The sequence below is a fragment of the Crocodylus siamensis genome, chromosome 9, assembly GCF_052110815.1.
Source record: "Crocodylus siamensis isolate JL-2025a chromosome 9, ASM5211081v1, whole genome shotgun sequence".
Classification (NCBI taxonomy): domain Eukaryota; kingdom Metazoa; phylum Chordata; order Crocodylia; family Crocodylidae; genus Crocodylus; species Crocodylus siamensis.
In genome coordinates this window covers 53,351,915-53,373,567 of record NC_143403.1, presented here as the reverse complement: position 1 = coordinate 53,373,567, position 21,653 = coordinate 53,351,915, and the positions used below count along the sequence as shown (strand labels likewise).

The 21,653-nt window shown below is 44.6% G+C and overlaps 1 protein-coding gene across 1 annotated transcript in view; it reads left to right on the top strand.

The window, feature by feature from the left end:
• The window catches only part of KSR2 (kinase suppressor of ras 2), a 291,041-nt gene that overhangs the window by 233,211 nt on the left and 36,177 nt on the right, over window positions 1-21,653 (top strand). The window contains exons 16-17 of the mRNA XM_090063955.1: window positions 11,882-11,978; window positions 20,463-20,596. Coding sequence (XP_089920081.1) covers window positions 11,882-11,978; window positions 20,463-20,596 — 231 coding nt within the window. The remainder of the gene's footprint in view (window positions 1-11,881; window positions 11,979-20,462; window positions 20,597-21,653) is intronic.

Genomic DNA, 21,653 nt, shown 5'->3' with positions numbered 1-21,653 from the left:
TGACGTCAGTTTCAAGTTTACAATGCTTGATCCGACGCAACGTCACACCAGTGAACAAGTTCGTTGTGTCACCCATCTCCTTGGGGAACATCTGTCCAAACTTCCTTGGACGCTTTCTTTAAGAAAGCTGACAAGACTCCAGAAAAATCTGCAGCCAAGACTCCTGAGAAGACTCCAGCCAAGAGTCCCTCAAAAAGTCCAGTAAAGTGACCTCAAAGAAGTCCTTCCAAATCAGTATGATTGCTACTTACAATATAAATACATTAACGCAGCAATATTACTCATCTATAATTAATTGAGTACAAAATTCTGGGTTATTTCTGGTGAAAATAGGGTATCGGGCCTTGGTTCTGGAACCAATCCCCCATTTATAACATTCTTCCTATGGGAAAATCAGTTCCGAGTTACGTTTCGACCTAGGATGCAGTTTTCAGGAACCAATGGCGTTGCAAGTCTGAGGACTGCCTGTATAATTAAAGTGTGGAACTCATTACCACCAGATGTTGTGGCAGCTGGAAGCTTTCTTAGTGAGATTCAAAAAGGGATTGGACAAATTCTTGGAGGAAAGGTGCATCAGGATCTATTGAGCATGGGAGTTAGGCAATATAGCCTCAGAAGCATAACTTCCTAGAGCTTAAATGCTAGAGACTGCAAGTGATAGAGGAACATGGAAAAAGCCCTGGTCATACCCAGTTCACTCTTCCTTTTGGTGTCCATTCTTTGCCACTGTGACATAGGATCCTGGGCAAGGTGGACCTATAGTCTGACTCAGTAAATGGTAGTTCTTATGCTTTATATCCTATCAGGAGTGGAGGTTTTGTGTTAGTGTTAGTTTGCAATCTCTATTGTAAAATAGCTATTTCATAACTTTCCCCTGGGAAAAAGTAATGTAAAACATTATTTCCAGTGTTTTCAATCCAAATTTTGACTTTTGTGATTGTTGAGGTAAAGCACTGCTTGAAGGATGATTCCAGAGCTTTGGATCAGAGGGAGCGGCTTTCTCTCATTTGCATACTAGCAAAGGGCAGTAGGCTTTTAGCTGACAGTAAATGACAAGCAAGCAGCTTGTAATTCCAGTGGAGGCCTGTCTGGTATAAAAGGTAAGCAAGTTTGGCTCATTTTGCTATTTTTCTACACACCCATTTTTTCTCTGGTAAATGAAAGGTCTTTGGATGCTTTACCCCAAAGTTTGGTATCGATGGCAAACTTGGCCAGTCCGCTTCTGACTCCAATGTCCACATCATTAATGAAGATGTTGAACAATATGGGTCCAAGGACAGAGCCTTGTGGGACCCCACTGGTCACAGGGCATCATGACGATTGACTTCTGTCATGGATCAGCCCTTTATTCATCAAGGGACAGGATGCTCACTGTGGAGGGTCCTCAAGGCTGGAATTTGTTGACTCCATTTCTTTGATAAAGCCTAAATTTGCTCCCTTCCAGCTTTCTCTGTGGAACGTTTGAGAGACTTTGTGTGTATGGTAGGAAATTATTTCATTTGCATTTGTCACCACTGAGCAGTGGTGTGCCATACTGCACCATGGATTTTATACTAAAGGGCCTTCAAATTTGTGATTGGGTGTCTTGTATAAGTAAACAGCATAAAAGTTTCACCTGGATCCCTACATTATTATGTCTTTATTGGGCCATGCATAGTCAAAAGAAATCAGGCACTCAACGTTCAGGGTCTGTTATGAAGCAGCAGGAGCTTGTCTGACACAAAAGTGCACCTTGTCTTTGGTTGTGGATAGGCCGTTGTGCAACTATCAGCTGAGTTTCTCTCACTTGCACATTTAATGGTAGCTCAAATGTGCACAAAGTGCTTGCTTGATGCAGCAAAGATGGATTGTGTTTTGCAAGCTTGGATTTTCTGTTAGCAAATGAAACTAATATTTACAGGCAGAGGGGGAGGGGAAGAAATCATTTGGTTATGAATGCCCACTTCAGCAGTGAATAAGCTTGTATGCATCTGAATATGTAAGTCTGTACTCATTCTGTTTGTGGTGTGACACAATCTTTGGCCTCTTCAATTTGATGTGACCTTGTGATATAGAGCAACATCTCCTTGGGGCTGGAGTAGATACCTCCATGCTGAATCCCAACCCAGATCTCTAAAAGAGAAAAGCAAGTTCATTGATCACATGCCCTTGAGAACTCTCCTTGTTTGCTTCATGAACATTTTTTGTGCTCTGATGGGGGACTATTCATGTCAGACAAGGAATAGAAAAAACCCAAATTGTCAAGTGGTGTCATGAAAAGATTCTGCAGGTGGATTCTAAATAGGCTCAGGTGCTGTATAATAGTTGAAAACAAGGCTTTGTCTGTACTGATGATTTCTTATCTACCAACATATCTCTTTGGCTCCAATATTTGTCAGTTTAATTCATTTGGAGGAGTTAATTATCAGCCAATGGAGAGCATGGAGGGATGAGTCATCCGGCTTGATGTAGCTCTGCTTTTCCTAGGATCCAACAAACTTTTGTCACTTCACCTCCCAAGCCAGCGTGGCACAACACTGTCTTATGTGTGGACCTTTTCTTGCCTTGTCTGAAATGTAGCTGGTTTCTTTTGATGTCCCAGGTTAAGTGCATCTGCTGTCTTATTCATTCTGGACCTAATCTTTCTTGTAAACAGATCCCATTTGTTTTAATCTATCATGCATTTCTAAATTGTTTCAGTTGATGGGAATCTTATAACTGGAACTACAGGACTGGAGTCTGAATTCCCAGAAGTTTTCCTTCAGTTGAGAAGATCTAGAAATAAACTTTACTGCCCTAAAAAAACCCAGCTGATCACACTTACTTTGGGACAGAAACCAAATTTGTGTTCAATTCTAATTCATTACTTCATTTTGATTAATAATTTAGCTCTGTTCTTTACCAGGCTTCTCAAGTGTTAATTTTCTTGGGGGAGAAAATCAATATTATAGCAGGAAGAGCTGGGAAATTGTATAGATACTATAGCTTGCTAAGGTACACTAAACTAACATAACACAGCAGGAAGGAGGTTTGTGAAGTGGATTATATATTATATGCTGGGTCTTTGAAGTGCTTGCTACAATAAGAGTCCATACTTTAAAGGGCCAAGATTTTTTTTAAAGTGGCTTCCTGTTTTACCCCCACAAATTTAAGTTGTAAATAACCAAAGGCACAATATCAGCAGCATTTATTTGCAGGTGCAATTTTAAATCACTTAGACTCTTTCTAAGCATGATTTCAACCAGGTTATTTCATAGTATAATTTAGTTTTCCTGTTTTGGACAGAACAAAACATGTTTATAATTGTCAGACCTGGTTTATGCTTAAAAACTTTACCTATGTAACTACTTTGGTTAAGGGTGTGACTGTTTTCAGCCAAAATGATTATATCAGGAACACCCTGTGGGTGGATGCAGTTACAGGAAATAAGTTACATAAACTGGTATAGTTTATTTTCCTACCTGTATGGGAAAACCTATGTTTCTATAAGTACATTTATGCTGATATAATTGTACCCAAACTAAGGAGATCATAAAACTTTAACTAGTATTATTACAGTGATATAATTTTAAGCATAGTCATGTTCCTAAAATCTATATTTTGGCTTGGTACTGATATGGATTTTTTTAATGAGTATAACTCACTCATACAAGCAATAAACTTCCAGCATGGTTCAGTCTCAACCCTGTTTCACAGTGGGCGCATCTGCACGAGACATTAAATCACCATAGCAATAAGCAATATCACCCTAGCTCATTCCTACTACAATGTAGTGTCGGCAGGCACAAACCATGATGCTGACACTACTGCGCGGTAGGGGTGTGCAAAGCGGGCCCTATTCAATTTGGATTTGGCCTGAACTGGGGACAGTGATTTGATTCGTTGATTTGGATCACTGGCCCTTATTTAATTTGGCTGAATCCAAATCTGAAGATTTGATGCTGATTCAGAGAATCAGCAATTTGGACATAGACACAGCTTTAAAAGTTTTTTCTACATACCTCGATGTACCAGTACAGCTCGTGATTGCTGCCATGCTGGGGTGGATAGAGCATCCCACAGGAGTGTGGGGGGCTCTCTGTGTGCTCAGCAGTGGACTGGAAGTACTTCAGATCCACTTGCAGGTCTGCTGGAGAGTGTGCTGAGGGGCCCCCCTGGATCACCCATCGGTCACAGGGGGACCCTGGGTGCCCCCCGCAGACCCAGGAGGCACCAGTCACTGAGGTGGAAGGTACAGCACCCTCCTCCCCGCCCCCCCCCCGTGTGCTCCCCAGCAGACCTGGAAGTAGACTGGAAGTGCTTCTGCTCCATTTCCAGGTCTGCTGTCAAGCATGCTGGGGAGCCCCCCCCCGTGCTTCTGTGGGACACTCCATGCACCCCAGCATCACCGCATTCACGAGCCGCCTGCTACTTAGAGGTAAGTAGGAAAAACATTTCAAGCTGCGTCTATGTCCAAATTGCCAAATATTTCCAAATCACTCTGAATTGATTCAGAGGGTTCTGATTTGATTTGAAGAAATTAAAGGGTCCTCTGATTCATTTCAGATTTGGAAATTCAGCCTCTGAATTGAATCAGGGACCAAAACTTTGCACAGCCCTACTGTGCAGTACCGTTGGAAACTACCTGTGCAGCACTGAGATTGCGCAGGAATGTCACTTACTGCATAGTCATTTAGTACTTGCTTAAGTCATTTAATGACTGCACGGTAACAACTGTGCAGTTCAGTGCACATGTAGACACATCCAGTATGTTTTAAACTCTTCATTTTTATCGTGTAGATGGGGTTTCAGCTACATACATACCTGGTCAGTGGGTGCAGATGCCGAAATACCTAAACGGTTTTAATGGCTGCTGCAAATAAGAAGGCTGCATAAAACCTGCTCTAGAAATCTGCCCCAAAAGCTCCATGCAGTATTTTCCCAGATTTGTTACATATAGATTTGTCATGGGGAAGCCCTGGAAAGCTTGCTAGCAAAACTAGCTAGGTCTAAATGGAGGCTGAGAAACTCTGCATGAAAGGAAGCAAGCAAATGGATATTAAGTGAACTGAGTTAAATGCCGTGACATTACTGCAATAAAATGCAGTTGATGTTTAACCCAGACAAATTTGAATGCATGTCTCCAGAGGGGCAATGCTAATGCATTTAGGAGGTGAGAGAATCAGCTCTGCATTAACTTGCTCTGGCAGTGACAGTTAGGGTGACACTAATGATGGGAGGCCATCATTTACATTTCATCAAGGGGCATTTTTCTAACTACCCTTTGAATCTCATTTAATGTCTTGAGAGTTCCCCTCTACCTGTTTAAGCTGAGCTTCTGCTACAAGGGCTGCTGTCACTTTAATTACATTGGCAGAGCTCTGGGGTAGAGCCCACTGTTATGGGTACAGATCTGCCAGCAGATGTTTTTCTGCCCCCAGACTTAAACCAGCTCCTGCATCCACATCTGAGGTGTGCTGCCGTAGCCCTGTTGGCTGAGGCAGGGGAGGGGGAAATCTTTTTCCTGTCTATATTCAAGCTGCCAGAGCTATGTGTGCCCATGTCCTTCTGGTAGCTCCACCTGGCTGCCAGTGTGAAGCATGCTGTGGAAGGGTAGCAGCTAATGAAAAGGGCTGCAGCCAGCAAGGAGGCACAGGAGCACCTACACTTACCCCTGTCAGCTGTTGGGCTTCAATAGGAGCCTTACACTTCTTGGCTGAGATGGTGCAACTCTTCCAGTAGAATAGAGAGTTGTTGTGCTACTGCTGAGGAGTGGGGGGTGGGGAAGTGTTCAACGTTTGCTGGCAGAACTGGAGCTTTGTTGGCAAATCTGCGTGACATGGTCTAGGCTGGAACTGGGCTTTAATGTTCGCTGGTACCAAGTACATCCAATGTGGGTTCTTCACAGGAGCTTTTGAATAGGAATACACACTTCTCATCTACGCTTAGAGGGCTTTTAGACAGGTTGAGTTGGCATCAACTCAGTGCAGTGCTTCTTTAGTTAAGTGTCCCCCTTAATACATCAGTACCAATGCAGAAGCAAGTTAGCCTCACATGTTGGGCCAATTTCTCATTTGTGTACTTCCAAGCCCCTTCAACTGGGATCAGAATCAAGCCTAATGTCTTTCAGCAAGCTGTCTGAGATACTTGAAGCTGCCCAGGGCATTTAGGCATCCAACTCCCACTCATCACTAGGAATTGGCCACTTAACTCCTTTTGAGTATCCTAGGCATGACTATTGTCTAATTCTCAGTCAGAGGTAAGGATCTCTGACAGGTCATTGTGTGACAAGCACAAGGACTTCTCCAGGCCTCGCGGGAGAGGTTTGTTCAGTTTGAATGCCATCACAAGAACACAGAGGAGTTGGCAGCACATGTGATTGCCGCAGGCCATCTTGGCCTCAGTGACTCACCCTCTTGTAGGATGGCAATGTCTGTCTCAGGGAAAGTCGGCAGGAGAGCCAGCCCTTGTTGCCCACACTCATAAGCAGTGCAAAGAGGAGAGTGCTGAGGAGTGGAGGGATGGCAGGGGGGTTACTGCTTGTGTCTCTGCTATTCAGTAGTGTTTCAGGTCTCTTCCCTCAGCAGGTGCTGGAGTTTACAGACAAAAAACCTTATTCTCTTTGCTCTGTGCTAACAGCTGCAGCATTTTCTGGTCCTTTCCCCCGCCAGAACTCCCAGTTTGATAGGTCTCAGATACAGACTAATGGCTCTCTGGTGCTAATGACTCACAGGGGTTCCTTTTCCCCTGTTTAGATCATGCCTTCGGAGTAAAAGCCAGTCAATGGCCATAACTACTAACTGTGGTGGAACAATAGCCACACTGTAGTTCAGAATGGGTTCTAATGTTCACTTGGTGTGGGAGTTCAATCTCTGTATTTTTTTTTAAATCAAAAGCACAGTATGTCTGCTCCAAATATTCACCATGTAATCTCTGAGTAAGCCTGGAACATTGAGAGCAGTTTCAAGAAGAGTCTCACTTCTACTCAGCTGAAAAAAAAACAATTGGCCTTAACATAGTTTCACATTCAGTCTTATGATTTTTCAGGAGTTTACAAACAGTAGGAAGTCGAACATTTGTATGCACTAAACTGGGCTCTTCTCCAAACTTTAGTTAAGATTATTATTATTGCCTTCCTCGCCTTTTATGACTGCATTTATATGCTAAGTCTTCTGTGCTGTTCTTTGTCGTTATCTATCTAGCTAGCTTTGTGTGGTTATCCACCCCCTGTCCCTCCCAGCACAACAGTGTCTGAGCATGTGCTACAAGGAGTCAAACACAAAACTATCATCTAAGGTCTCTTCTGCCAAAAAGTTCCTTCCCCAGCACATGTTGCCCAGACCCAAAGACTTGGAAAATACATAACTTTTTTTACTTCTAGGACACCTTATTATGATCTGAAGTTGGGCTCCACATCTGATGCTCCTAATCACCTGGGAATGGAACTTTGTATAGGTTATCAGCACACATTGGTTAGATTATGCCAGTAAAAGCTGGGCGGGAGTGTGGGGTGGGCTCTGATACACTTGGGCCAGGGCTGGTGGACACCCAGAGCAGGGTGGCAGGAGTGTGGGCTGGGCTGCACCACCAGGGAGAGGAGCAAGCCAGCCGGGCTCCATAGAGCCCCTGCCAGCCCTGGCCCCAGTGCAAGCCCTGTGCTCCTGCTCAGCTGTTGCACTCCTGCGCACCCACTCACTGCCACTCATCACCCCCGCCTGCTGCCTCAATTTCCCTGCTTTTCTGCCCACCCACCGGCTGTTCCTGCACCACATGGTTCCTGGCTGCATCGCTGGACTGCAGGACTGAGCAGCAGCCCCCGCAATTTTCAACTGGCTCTGTGCGGTGCCAGCCAGGCCAGGTCAGCTCCTGCTGTGTCCCTGTGGTCTCAGCTGTGTAGCTGGGATACGGTGCCAGGGCAGTGAGTCAGGGTGGAGGGGGTGGGGGCAAGAAACATACATGCACACCCCACACCTCCTCACACACTCTAGCCACCCCCCCTCCACACAAGCCACAACCCTGCCCAGCTACCCTCCCTGCTACACACAGCCCCCCACAAACACCATAGCCACCCACACCCCATATGCTCCTCCACCCACATATCCACACACCCCCACACCCCCTAGCCCCATACACACCCACCTCTACACCTATGCAGCCCCCAACAAGCCCGCACACACATGCCCACACCCTCCCCCACATACCCACAGCATCCCAAACATATATCCACCAACCCATACCCCCCACAATATACAAGAGTAAGACTTCTCGTTAAGTTATCGTGCAATCACCTCTATGCACACTATGCAAACACAAGTAAATCCCAGCCAAAAATATTTTTTGAAATCAAATTAATGAATGTTGTAGTAGATGTTCGATTTTTAGAATATAATTCGGTATTTTTCTGGTTCTGAGATGGCAAACCCCCTTGCTGAAAGAAGTACTTCCGGGAGCAAGGGGGAGGGACTTCTGGTGGCCAGAGGCAGGGGTGGGACTTTTGGTTCCAAGATGGTGATCAGGGAGTGGGGCACCTGTCAAGGGATGCGGCTACCTTTGGCCCTCAACAGCTTGCCAGTAAGCGGCCCTCCGCCTGAAATAATTGCCCGCCCTGATGTAGATCCACTGATTTTCCTCCTTTCCCCAGCTTGTTTCTTACTGAAAGAGATTTTTCCTTTGCAATCATGCTATTGTATGAGAGCCCATCTGCTTAGTGATATGAACTGGCTCAGCAAAAGCCAGGAAAGATAAAATGTTTTAATTCTGTTGTGAGGTTGTTTCATCGATTCCCACTGGAGCAACTGCCACCCCACCCTGAAAAAAATGCTTGGTGAAAGTCTCATTGGTTGCATAATTTGCAAAGGCTTGCTAAGGCTAAATGTCATTGCCACCACTTCTGGTACTGATGAGCCCTGTCATTAGCCAGTGGAGCTGCAGTGCTTTGGCCAGAGGATGATGTTTCTTTCACTCCTTTAGATTTTAACAATCTGAGACTATATCTGCACCACAATCAAAGGCATGATTACAGGACAAGCAGGGATCATGAACTAGCTTTAATTTAACCTGCTAAGGTACCAAAACAGTGAAGACTGGTAATGGACTTCAGTGTGAGCTGTACAAACCTGCCCAGGATCCTGGGTACAAAACTGAGTTACTCATCCAAATTCATGCCACTGCATCTCCAGTGCATTTGTCATGTAAGATAGCTTGGGCATGTCTCTCCCCCTTCCCCTGATATGTGCTGCAGTCATACCTTGGAATGCCCCACCATCATGCCATATTATCTGCCTCTGCAACCCCAGTGACAACACAACTATTCTTCTGATCGTTCATTATAAAGTGTAGTGGCTCAGGCACTGGCATGGGATTTCAGTAAATTAATTTCTCTTTCATGCCTCTGTCACTAACGTATCTTGTGATTTGGTCACTTCACATCTTCCTGACACTTTCCATTTGCTCCTCTGTCTTTGTCTTGTTTAGTTAGGTGCTCAGCTCTTTGGGGTACACTTTCTCTGTATAGTACCTGGCAAAGTGAGCCTCTGATCCCTGATAGGGCCTTTTGGGCCCTACTCAGCCTTGACTTGATCTTCTCTCTGGAACAGAGTATGGAGGTTATATCTCGTCACTTCATCCTACCCGAGATTTCAGAGGCCTGGTCTTCCCTATCTGTGCTCAGGCAAAGACCAGCATGCACCTTCCTCTCTGGCCATGGCTACTGCAGCTTTGCCTCATTCAAGTCATTTTAAAATGCTGCTGTGAAGATATCCTTTTCTGCTCACCCTTCTGGCTATGCTGCATCCTCTGGCTTCCCCTTCTGCAGTACATCAGTTACAGGCTGCTTGTCCTTATCCTGTAGGCTCTTTATCTCTTAGTCCTGTCCTACTTAATGGTCTCTTTTACATCTCTCCCTAAGAGAGATCTTAGTGCTCTATAGAGATATCCAAGCTAGCTCAGGTACCAGGAGCATTTTAGCTGCATTAGCATAGTGGTTTGCCTGGGCTAATATACCCTAATTCCCACCAAATCTAATACCCACCAAAGGCAGCTGCTGAGCTGCTCAGTTGGTTGTTGTGCTTTTTGCTTCAAAGGGCACTTGTTCTCTGATCAGCTTGAGCTCATCAGCGGTCCCATGCAGATGATAGGAGAAGCTGCATACTTTGAAACAAAAGCCACAGCCACCAGTTGAATAGTTTGTCCTTAATTCCACAACTTATCACTGCGAAATAAGCCTGGAGCATCTCAGTAGTTCCATGCAGCTATTTGGTGAAGCTCTGTATACCCCCAGTTCACAACCTTCACCTTTTCAGGAGGTAAGGAACCTGACACTGGGAAGAATCTGGGTTCTTCTGTATTGTACTGTTGTCTGATACAGTGTAACAGGGGATACAAGATAACATGGCTCAATGATAATAAGAGAAAAACCAACATCAGCATCTTGCCCACCATAAAACCTACATAAATAAAAGGGTCTGTCCCATCCCCTAGGAAACCTGACTGATCTGGGGCTCCCTGCACAGTGGTTGACTGTGCTTCAACTCTAATTGAGACTTGAATCCAGGTGAACTTGCCCTCTGATGAAATGACCCAGTGTGGTACTCTTCACAGCTGCTGTGGCTGAGCCTCCTGCTGTTCAGAAATGTAGCAGTAGAGTTTCCACTCTCCATTCCCTGGTTAAGGGTGTTGGATTTACTATTTGCATTTCTTTGGACCCATTTGTTACTCCTTTGTCTGACTGGTCTTAAGATGCAAGCAATCATGTTCTGTGAAGTTTTCACATCCTGACTACCTCTCTTGCCTCAGAAGTCAGACTCTGAGACCTTTCATTTTCCAGGCCTATTAGTGCTTCCATGTCCCATAGTGCTCCAAATGAGACATTAAGTGGTATAGATTGATTAGATATGAAGTTTCATGTTACTTGCCCTGATTGTATTGTACAAGGCAAGCCTGTGCACTAAACTGAGATCTGTCCCAAACAATAGTAGTGTGGCAAACATTTCCACTAAGAATGCCATCTAGAATTTTTTGATAGTGATGCCGAAGTGTCAGGCTGCTGACTCCTATGTCGATTAAAGGAGAAAGGATGATGTGGGTGGGAGTGAGGAGTAATTAAAAGCAACAACTTTTGTTTCATTAACTGGAATAAGATCAAATTAACATCTGTGATTCTTGAAGCCTGTTTAAATAGAGGTTTTCTGTTTTTTTGGGTTTTTTTAAATGGTTTATTATCCAGGCACAGGTATTTAGTCTGTTATTTCTCAAGTTGCCTGTAATGAGCGTAGGTGGGTTTAGAAGGGAAAAAAGCCCTTTTTTGTGGGAGGAAGTCGAGGCAGAATCCACCCACATACTCCATTATGATATTCAAATGTCAATATATTTTTAATTGGCTTCTATGCCCCTCTCCCCCTCCAGCTGCCTTTGGTAATTAAGGCTCTGTAAATAGATTTTACTGTAATTGGTACAAAAGGAAGGACATTGTACAGTGCATTGGCTTTTCTTTCTCTTTCCCCTCCCTCCTTCCTCTTCTGGTTCATTCGACATCTAAGAGAATTTTATCCTACATGCAGATACAGATGGACAGCTCTGCTCAAAAGTCTGAAGCTAGAAGGCCTGAACGGTTTTGTCACAACTAGGAAACAGGGAACAAAAAATCAAGGATTATTGTATACCACTGGATGAATGTGAAGCTAGCTAAATATGCTGGAAAGCAGAGAGATTTCCCTCCCAATATGCCAAAGTATGGGGCGGGAGGGAGAGATTTTAGATTTATTCCAAAACCTGTAGTCATTGCCTTGATATGAAGCCAAAATACCATCTCTATTTTTAGTCCTTTTTATAGCTTCTGCCTTTTAATCTGTGTTTGGATTTAGTGACATATCTTGATGGCAGTTGTGTCAATGTCTTTATTTTTCTCCCCCTCTTCCTTTTTCAGCTTGTGTAAAGGTCGGACACTCTACTCAGTGGTGAGGGATGCAAAAATTGTCCTGGATGTCAACAAAACAAGGCAGATAGCTCAAGAGATTGTGAAGGTACAGTATGGCATGTGGGCATCTTGGGCACAGGGAGTGAAACTCAAGCCCTTCATAGAGGGACTAGTACAACACCCCATTATACCCTGCAGACCCCTTGAACCCTGTCTCTGGGACTAGGCATAGACACTCAAAAAGCCTGAGGCTGAATTGATTCAGTCTGCAGGTTACTCTAAGATGCACAGATTACATTGAAACAGAAGTGAACAGACATTTACCTTTGATCCAGGACATGCAGCCACGTGCCTGCAATGGCTCAGGCAAGAATCGGAGGGGGGGGACATGGTAGAGCATGGCCCTCTGGCTGTGTGTTCACTTCCTCTTCCTGCTGCCCCCAAGGTCTCTGGGATTTGCAGTCCAGAACTACAGCAGCAGGACTCTGCAGGTTTGCTCATCACTTCCTCTTCCTGCTTCATGATGACTCTGGGATTTGTAGTCCACAGTTGCAGCCAGCAGTAAGTTTGAGCAGGGGAAGGGTTGTTTAACTCCCCTCCCTGCCTCCAGACCCCAGCTAGGATTTCCCTAGGGGAGGCAGTCCTCTCCCTGCAGACTGGGCTGCATCCCCAGCTAGGCTTGCTGCTACTACTACGTATGAGGCAAAGATATATCTGTGTGTGTACAGGAATTTTCCTGTTATATAAATTTCTATATGACTTCAAACTCAGTTCCACTTTGACAGTTGTAACATGGCTGTATAAATAGTCCTCAGTCAGGATCACAGCCATGGTCAAATGAGGGGGAAATGAGTCGGAGAAAGTTCTAAATGTTTTGAAAGTTCATACTGAGTATTTGTAGCAAAATAAAATATCAAATCAAATGGCCTTTCCAGAAAGATGCATGGGTATATTTCTTTTTTCTGTGTGCATTTCTTACATCCATTGGCCAAAGCCATTGACTGGAGCAAGCCAGCTAGATCAGGATGCTGTAATCCCAGCAGGTCATCAAGCACTAAAAGACACTTGGTTAGCCACTGTCCATCAGATCACCTGGGAAATGAGTAATAAAAAATTGAAAGAAAATTGGGATTTACTGTAAGATGGCTGGCACTTCCAGAGCAGTAAGCAGCTTGTGTCAAATTTTCAGAGGTGCTTAATTTACGTAACTGCTGCTGAAAATTCCCCGTTTTGCTGAGTCCTGATGACATAGAATAGAAGGCCAGTGCCTAACTGCATTAGGCCCTAGTCCGTTTTAGCATTTGTGTGCATGTGCAGAGCACTTGAGTACACAGAGCTGGAGGAAAACAGACTCTTATAACCAGGTGAAGAGGTTCTATTTAATACACCTATCATTTCTCACATGCTGTTCTGAGTTTTTTGCCAGGACTGGTCAGGCATTGCTTAACAAAATATTTAAAATACTACTTCTTTGAAACTAAAACTGGTTGTCAGGAAGGATTAGTTTTGACAAATTTTCCATTATGAAGAAAATGAAGAAGTGTCTGAATTGTCAAAGCATTCTTTTGTAATCGTTTAAATTTGTAATGGTGTTTTTAATGATTGTATGTTTTGAAATTTAAGATATGTTGATTCTTCATCCCAATTTGGGGCAGGAAAAATATTCCAAACTTTAAATTCCTATGGGATAAGAAAACTGTTTCCTACTCAGCCCTGGTATTTGTTCCTTTCATGCTTAAAGGCACATCAGACTCCCAATGATAGCTATAGGCCTCACTTTAAAATTAAAATAAAATTGATGATCCAACCCTTGGAACCAGGATGTAAAAACTGTCTCTGTGTAGCTTTGCATTTCCACAGCTTTGCAAAAAGTCATGAGGCGATAAACTTGAAGTTTCTTAGCATAATGTGGACTCTGTTGCACTGTGTGCGTTGGAACATTTTTATTCCTGTTTTCCGTGTAGAGTATATACCAGTTTGGACATTCAAACACAAATCATAAAGCAGTATATTCAAAACTATTGTAGGATCATGACTTTTCACTTCCTGACTGTTTACAGTGTGTCCACTTGATATATCATTACCTACTTTATGTTTATTTAGTGTTGGATTAATCACTCTTCAGTACACACTGACTTTTTTAAAGCACCTCATTAAATGCCGCTGGAGTCAATGGGATTTGCACAGGTGCTTACAGTTAAGGATAAGTTGAAGTGCCTTGATGAGTGGGGTGGTCTCTCTCACTGAGGGCCTTACTGGACTCTCCCTTATATTTTTCCCATGGAGCTGTAAGTGGGGAATCCCACAGTGGCTGCATGTGATGGGCATGGAGCACAGGTTGGTGGGGTGGGAGGCAACAAAGAGAAATGTTTAAGGTGGTGGCACAGAACAAACCTCTTTACACTAGGATGTGCTGCTTTGAACAGCCACTCCGGCTCTTAGGGTACTTCTAGGTCTGTACAGCATCGTTCTGCCCTGCTCCCAGCCCCTTACAGGTGTACAGAGTCCCTCCCACCAGGTTCAGTTCTTCTGTGAATAGAAACAGTCCCTCAGCCCTTTCTGGGGGCATGAGCAGCACGTGGCATGGGGTGCACTCTGGGCACTTGTACCAGCACACTTTCAGATGGGGGTGCCTTATGAGCCCCCATGGCAGCAGTCTAATGGGTAGAGTTAGGTTCCTTTTGAATATGCATGATGGCGTCCAGTGTCAGGATGAATCCTAGGTGTATGCTGGGGCATGCTTCCTGAAGCAGTGCATTCTCTTTGGCAGCATGCCTCTTCTTGAGGAGAACTCTGAGCTTTTTCCTATTCCTATTCCTATGATTGTCCTTTTTTAGCATAAGCTATCTCTCACAAGGCAGACCTCTGGTACCTCAAAGGCAGCTCCAGGTCTATGAGGTTTTGCTTGTTTTTATTAATTGCCACTGCTCTATTCCTTATAGTCAGATACATTACACTTAGACAAGAGGTTCCTCCCTCCCAAAGGTTTTTGGCAGGAGTTCGTGTCTTGATTTAGTCCATTTTCTTCAAAATGGTCTGGCATGTGCTTTTGACCCCTTCAAGCCTACCTGAGAATCCTCTCTGAATGCTGCCCCTTCACTGTATGCACTGAGGCAGCAGTTCCCAACCCCGGGTTGCAACCCAAATGAAGGTCGCAGGGGCAATGCCGGCAGCACTGCACAGAAAAGACAAGCCATGCTGGGAGCTCCCCTCCCCCACCACTGGGGCGTGGAAAAAAAGGTTGGAAACCACTGCACTGGGGATTAACTTGAACCACTTCAATTAGGGGCTACAGGCAAATCTTTTAGAAGAAGCTGAAATATCTCCACAGAAGTTAGGTAAATAATAGGGACCACATCTTTGTGTAGAAAGAGCAACAGCTAGAAATACAAGTTGTAATGCCACTGGAGCATGTTAAAGCACTTTCTTTTTATTTTTAACTTATGTGGACAGTTTCTTGGACCCCGTTTTTCTGTTTTTCTTTCTGTTCCAACTTCATTAGCCTTTCCTTCCCTCTGCTTTCTCTTGCCTTACAGAGTACGAAGTGGGTTGCTTCACAGTGAAACCCACCTTGTAAAAAAATAAAATAAAATAAAGTTAAGATAATGATTAATCGGTTTATGGAAGAGATTCAATGATGCAGTGTCCTGTGGAAGCAAATGACTAGACATGATGATCTCAGAGGCCCTTTTCAGCAGCAGGTTAAAAGCCCTAAATATCTAGGTCTGGCTCTCAGATGCCAAGCACCAGTAGCTTCCAGAGAAAGTCAGTGAACTAACACACCTTTTGTCCTTGATTACAGTTGCCACTAGTCATGTGTCCTCTGTCCAGATTCTGATACAAACCAAACTAGATAGTGGCTACACATTACAGGTGTGTAGAGTATCAAGGTATCTGTAGAGTCCTGGTGAAGTCCTACACTCATTTGGTAATAAACTTTTCTCTCCTGGGCTGGTTTTAAGATGCCCTGCCATCCCCACACATCAGCGCCAAATTGTATTTGGGATGAGGGACAGCAGATCACTTCCTCATGCCACTGGCTTTCAGGGGCAGAGTGCACTGTGGATACTATGGGCATCTCCCCAAGGGCAGGAGGGAATATCACCTGTTCCTCTTTACTGATCCTAATTGACTTATTCCACTGCATAATTAGCAGAAGGGAGGGAGTGTTGTTGCCCTTCCCAAGCTTTCATTTTGTCTCCTGTCTGGTCTGGGGGGAGCATATAGTGCTTGGCTATATTGGCAGCATTCCACACCAGAGATTCATCATTACAAGGCTAGGATCATTTGTTCAGTTCAGCTTGTAGAAGAAAGCACATCTCTTTCTAAACCAGGACTAATTTTCTGTGGCAGCTTTGTAGCTGGACAGGGCAGCAACTTGCTATTATCTACAAATCTTTCATGCTTGGTATTTCTTACAGTTTGGCCCAGCAGTGTAATTAGGGCAGGGCAACAAGGGTGGGGGCTGAAAATAGCAGCTTTAGCTGCATCTGAACTATTGTGATTATGGTGGTAGCAGCAACTGGAAGTCACCGCTTTCCCTGTGGGAGGCAGCCACCCTGGGCACCAAGCCAATCCAAGCAAGGAAAGAGTGCAGCCTTAGTCAAGAGGAAAGGGATAGGTGGGAGCAAGGCCAGACAGGAATCCTGGTTATGTCAATCACAGCAACCAAATGACTTTATCTTTTTAGCAGCTGTACCTAACTAAAGATCCTTTAGGTTTATTGGACTATTGGGTGCAAGAGTTCCTCTTATATCATGATGCTGTTTAGCCAAGCCAAGCTATTTGTCTAAGAAGCTGAGCCAGCAGGGAGAGCTGTCTTTTCATATATATAGGAAGCTGGAGCCAATTAGCATAGGGCTCCGCAAAGTTTTATCTTCTGGACTGTTGTTGATGCACAGGCAGACATGGGGAGGTGGCATGTAATCTGGCATAAAAACTACTGGGGAGAGGTTAAAAATTTGGGCTTGGCCAAGAGGTCACCTACCAGTGCAGGCCTTTATCTCATCATAGAGAAGTATCTTAATCAACAAGTTGGATAAATTCCTTCATTCAAAACTGCAGTCCCCAAGTCTCAACCTGTTGCCAGAGCAAATAAACCACGAAGAGGCAGGTCTTCCCATGAGATGCCATGAATCATGTATCTAAGAGTGGAGTTTGGCTCCCATCACAGGTTCCTGTCCTTGGGTTTGGGAAGTGTCTAAAATACCACACCCCTTGTACTCAATAAGAAAACAGCCTGTTTGCATGGGGCCCTCTTGCCCTATGCATACGACATCCTTGTTTTTCCTATAGGCACTTTTTAGCTGCTAAGGAGGCTATAAATAATTGGGCTTTGCAAAACCACCTCTTCCATTCATTGAAATATACTGCCTGTCATAAACATACACATGGCAGAGGAACAGGGTGACAATGATGTGTGTGCAGGCTTACCCAGGAGCTAAGCACTGACTTAGCATATGACCTCTGCTATTGTAAACTCAGCATACAATTATTGCATCCCCCTCCAAGCTGTGACCAGCTCCAGAGTTCCAGTTCCAAAACCCCTCACGCAGATACAAGACCCCACAGAAGAAGAAAATGTTGAGTGCAGGCATCTTACACAGTAGCAGAATGCCTGACGCCAGCCAACAGGCACGACCACCAAATTGCTGGAGCATGTGCACACTCACATGATGGCTTCATGTGGCTCCATGGAAGCTGCTGGGCTACCAGGTATGAAATGCCCTCTGAAAGGGCACCAAATGCTGAAGGGACCATAGCAGCTGGCTGATGGCAAAGGAGTGCCTTCAGAAGTCTGCCAGACAGCAGCAGAAATCTTAGACCATTTGGCAGAGATGGAGTAACTTTGCCAGCAGAGCAGAGGGTTCTGCCTGCTGTGGCCTGTGGGTCAGCAAAACTTCCTAGTGTAGAATAAACCAGAGGGCTGCTTCCTCCACCCTGCATTTGTGTACATCATGCTTGTCCAGCATATGCTACGGTAAATTCCTGAGGCCTGCAGTGGAAGTTTAGCTGACTGTCCCACTGGGAGCTGGGCTATAATGATCAGCCTTAGGTGGTGAGGGCTTAAGGTAACTAATGTTTGCCACAAGTGCCATTGGGAAGTTGTTTGGTCAGTCTAACATTGTACATGTGTGTGTTTCCTGGATAGGATCTTAGTTGCTATTGCCATTGCAGGAGTTTTGGTTATGCTAAGCCTGAGTTAAACTGAGGCTTCAAAAGGGAGCTTGGGAAGAATGGGCAGCAGGCTGAATGACCTAATAAGAAATATATAAAAAAAGAAAACACTAATGAGCAAAGAAGCTGGTCCCAAAAAAGGGAAGGTTAGGAGCAAAATAACGTTGAGGGCAAGTGCCAAAATAAGGGAAGAACTAAAGATGCCAGATATATGAACTTGACAAAAAGAAAAGTAGAAATGGATTTCTAAACAGAAAAGTAGGTCAGCATTGTCATGAACACTTGGGTATATGGGGAGTAAATAGAAGTACTGCACAAGTTGTTTCTTGTAGAAAGGGAGGGGTGCTTAACTGACGCATAGTGTTGCTACTGTTGTCCCAAGCAGTTTTACTGAGTTGAGCTGAATGCTAACCCAACCAGCTAGTCCACATTCTACGTAACAGTAAACCTGTCTGAGCTTTTCACCACCAACATAAATTTGACTCATTCTTTCCACCTTGCATCTGCACCCCAGAAGGCTGCTTGCTAGCACTGGCCTCCCAGCTTTGTGGGTTAGAAGAAGGCCTTCTACAGATGGGGAAACTGAACTATAGAAAGCCATTCAACTGACATGTACCTAGTATAAACAGGAATAAGACCCAACAGTCTTGTCTCTGTCCTTGGTTTTACAGGACAGACCACAAAATCATGTATGCCTTAGCTTGACCCCTCTGTGTTCATGGGCTGTGAGTGGCAGAATAGGGACATTTTCATGGAGAAGCAGCTGGCCGCTCCTCCATTCACCTTATTTATGGACTCAAGTGTCAAATCTCTTCTTGCTTAGACATTCCTTATGGGACCAGTCATCTCATCCACCTGCACCTTGTGATAGGCCTTCCAGAATGCAGTTTCTTTTGAATGGGCCGATGTTTTCATTATAGTCAAACATCCTGGCCCAAGAGTCAGTCAGAGAAGCCACCCTGTTGTGACCTGGGTTTAATGATCCTAAATAAGCCTGTCCAATGTAGATGACTTTGGATTTCCCACCTGCATCCTCCTTTACATCAATAGCACTAATCTCAATTTATTACCACATAGCTTTTAATAGGGGAAAAAATTAAACTGAGACTCCCAATGCCTGCTACGTGGCTCTTGTCTCTAGATTAATAGTGTGATGTGGACACAGGGAAACATTATTGATTCAGTCAGGGAACATAATGGTGGTGATGGAGGGTTTTAAATTATTACCCTAATGCTCCCAGCCTCAAAACAATGTGATATAAAATCATCATTAGTTTGTCTGCAGAGTTATAGGAAAGTTAATGCTCTGTTTTGCTGCTACTTTTTGTGCACGATAAATTAATTAGGATGAAGAAGTCAGCACCTATTTAACAAATAGTCACTAAGTACTAATAGAACTTCACTCTGCCTTATAAGCATATAAGCACACACCCAAAGATCTCACAGCTGTATGTTTGTAAACATTAAATGATCCTCACGGCACTGCTTTGAGCTCCTGAATTATAACCATCATCATCCTCATTTTAGAGAGAGAAACTGAGACAGTGGCAAACTGATAAGCTAAGGCCAGGCATAAGCAGTACTGGGGATAGATCCTAAGTTTGCAGCTTCTCATTCCCTGCTTTTTCCATTGGGCCAGAGATGTCCAACTGGTGGCCACCGGACTGTAAATGGACTATGAGGAGTTAATTTGTGGCCCCCAAGCACCCACCTGGCCACCACTTCCTCCATCACTCTTGCTGAAACAGTAGCACCTGGAGGCTCTGGGCTCCCTCCCTCTGGTTTCTACTTCCTTCCCTGCCCATGGGGGTGGGTCAGAGAAGCTTGGCACAGCCCACAGTGACAGTGAAGCCCATGGTGTGGGGCTGACACAGTGCATCAGAGCCACCTGTGGTCAGGAAGCTGTGTGCCCATGTGCAGGGTGCAGCAGGGAGTAGGGAGCATCCGTGTGCTTGTTCCAGCAGGGGAGTGCACCAGAAGAAGTTGTATAGCTCTGCATTACATGATCCAGACCCTTTTAGTAAGTGGCATCCTAAGTCCCCTGAGGGAGTGACTGTTGTATGATGTCTCCCCTAACAGAGTTAGCTCTACAAGGAATATCCTCTTATGTTATCAAGAAGCCTCAGGCCAAACTTTCAGACTTGTCTAAGGGATTTTATGCCCAGACCATATTAGAACTAATGTTGGTGAGTTATCCAGACCATCAGAGGGCTATCAAAGTCTTTTCTTTAAAGATGTACTTTTAGGGAAGAGCCACCAGCACTGCCATCTCCATCTCCTGTTCTTATTGTTCCAACTCCTCATGGAAACACCTTGAACCCAGGCTGGTGTTTCTCCTGAGGGCTTATACTATTCAACTTGTTTATGCCTCCCTTTCAGTTCCTTTTTCCTTTCCTTCCTTCCTTCCTTCCAGGGCATGGGGTACCTGCACGCGAAAGGGATCCTTCACAAAGACCTCAAGTCCAAAAACGTGTTCTATGACAACGGAAAGGTGGTGATCACGGACTTTGGGCTCTTCAGTATATCAGGTGTCCTGCAAGCAGGCAGGTAGGATGCAGCTAAACCCTGCAAATTTTTGGAAATGTTTCTGCCTCAGTTAGTCCTTAACATCTCTTTGTCTCTAGCGTCTTCAGCAACTAACACCAACCTTGTCTGTTTGACAAGCGTTAATCGTCGGCCCCTCTCCATCAGACCATGCCTTATAGGCCCAGGAAGAGTCACAAACCACACAGAAGTTGACCCAAGAAGTTCCATGTCAAAATGGGTTTTGTGCTTCTGCAGACTTGATGGGGACAGCTGGGAAGTGCTTCAGCCTGTAAAAGACTTGGTTCTGGCTCAGAGTTGCCATTCCTTTATGCCCCTCTCCTCCTTCAAACACCCAATTTAGTTTCTGGCTGCCCAGGAGAGCAAAGCATTGCTAAAAATGGCCTTCTGAATCAGTGCCTCTAGCCTATTAGTGAGGAAATTAGTGGTGGGGTAGCAATGGAGTGGGACATCTAATAAGTAGTTTGCATTGTGCAAATAGTTATCTCAGGGTAGAAGCAGACAATCGACACCAACACCCATGTGATTTTACTTCTGATTTTCCCTAGGGTAATTCTACACTGGATTAAAATAACTTACACTGATAGGATGTTGTTCATTGTGTGGCTGTTACATGTTCACACAGTGGTTGAGCCAGGAGCTCATGGAGTTTTGGGACAGTTAGCAGAATCTTGCTTTGCCAGGAGCTGTATAACATCCTCTCAGTTAAGCACCAAAACAGGTTGGGGGGTTATGGGAAATTAATTATGAACTACAAACCCAAAGCACAGCCCATTGTTCCTGTATAGGTCTTAGCTTATGGAGCAAGCCAGAGTCTGGTTTTCAGCAAACAGATCAGTTTATTACTAAGTCCAAACTATAGGAAGTAGGGTTACAATTATTTTCTTGCCTCTTATGGAGTTGGCTCCCTCTCTGGACATGGCTGAAGCAAGAGTTTTCAAACTGGGCTCAGAAGAGAACTTGTTGGCAGGGGCGACGTGTAGGGGGTGCACGCGGGTGCATGTGCATCACCTGCACATGGCAGTGCACCCCCTGCAAAAAGGTGCCGGTGACACTGTCA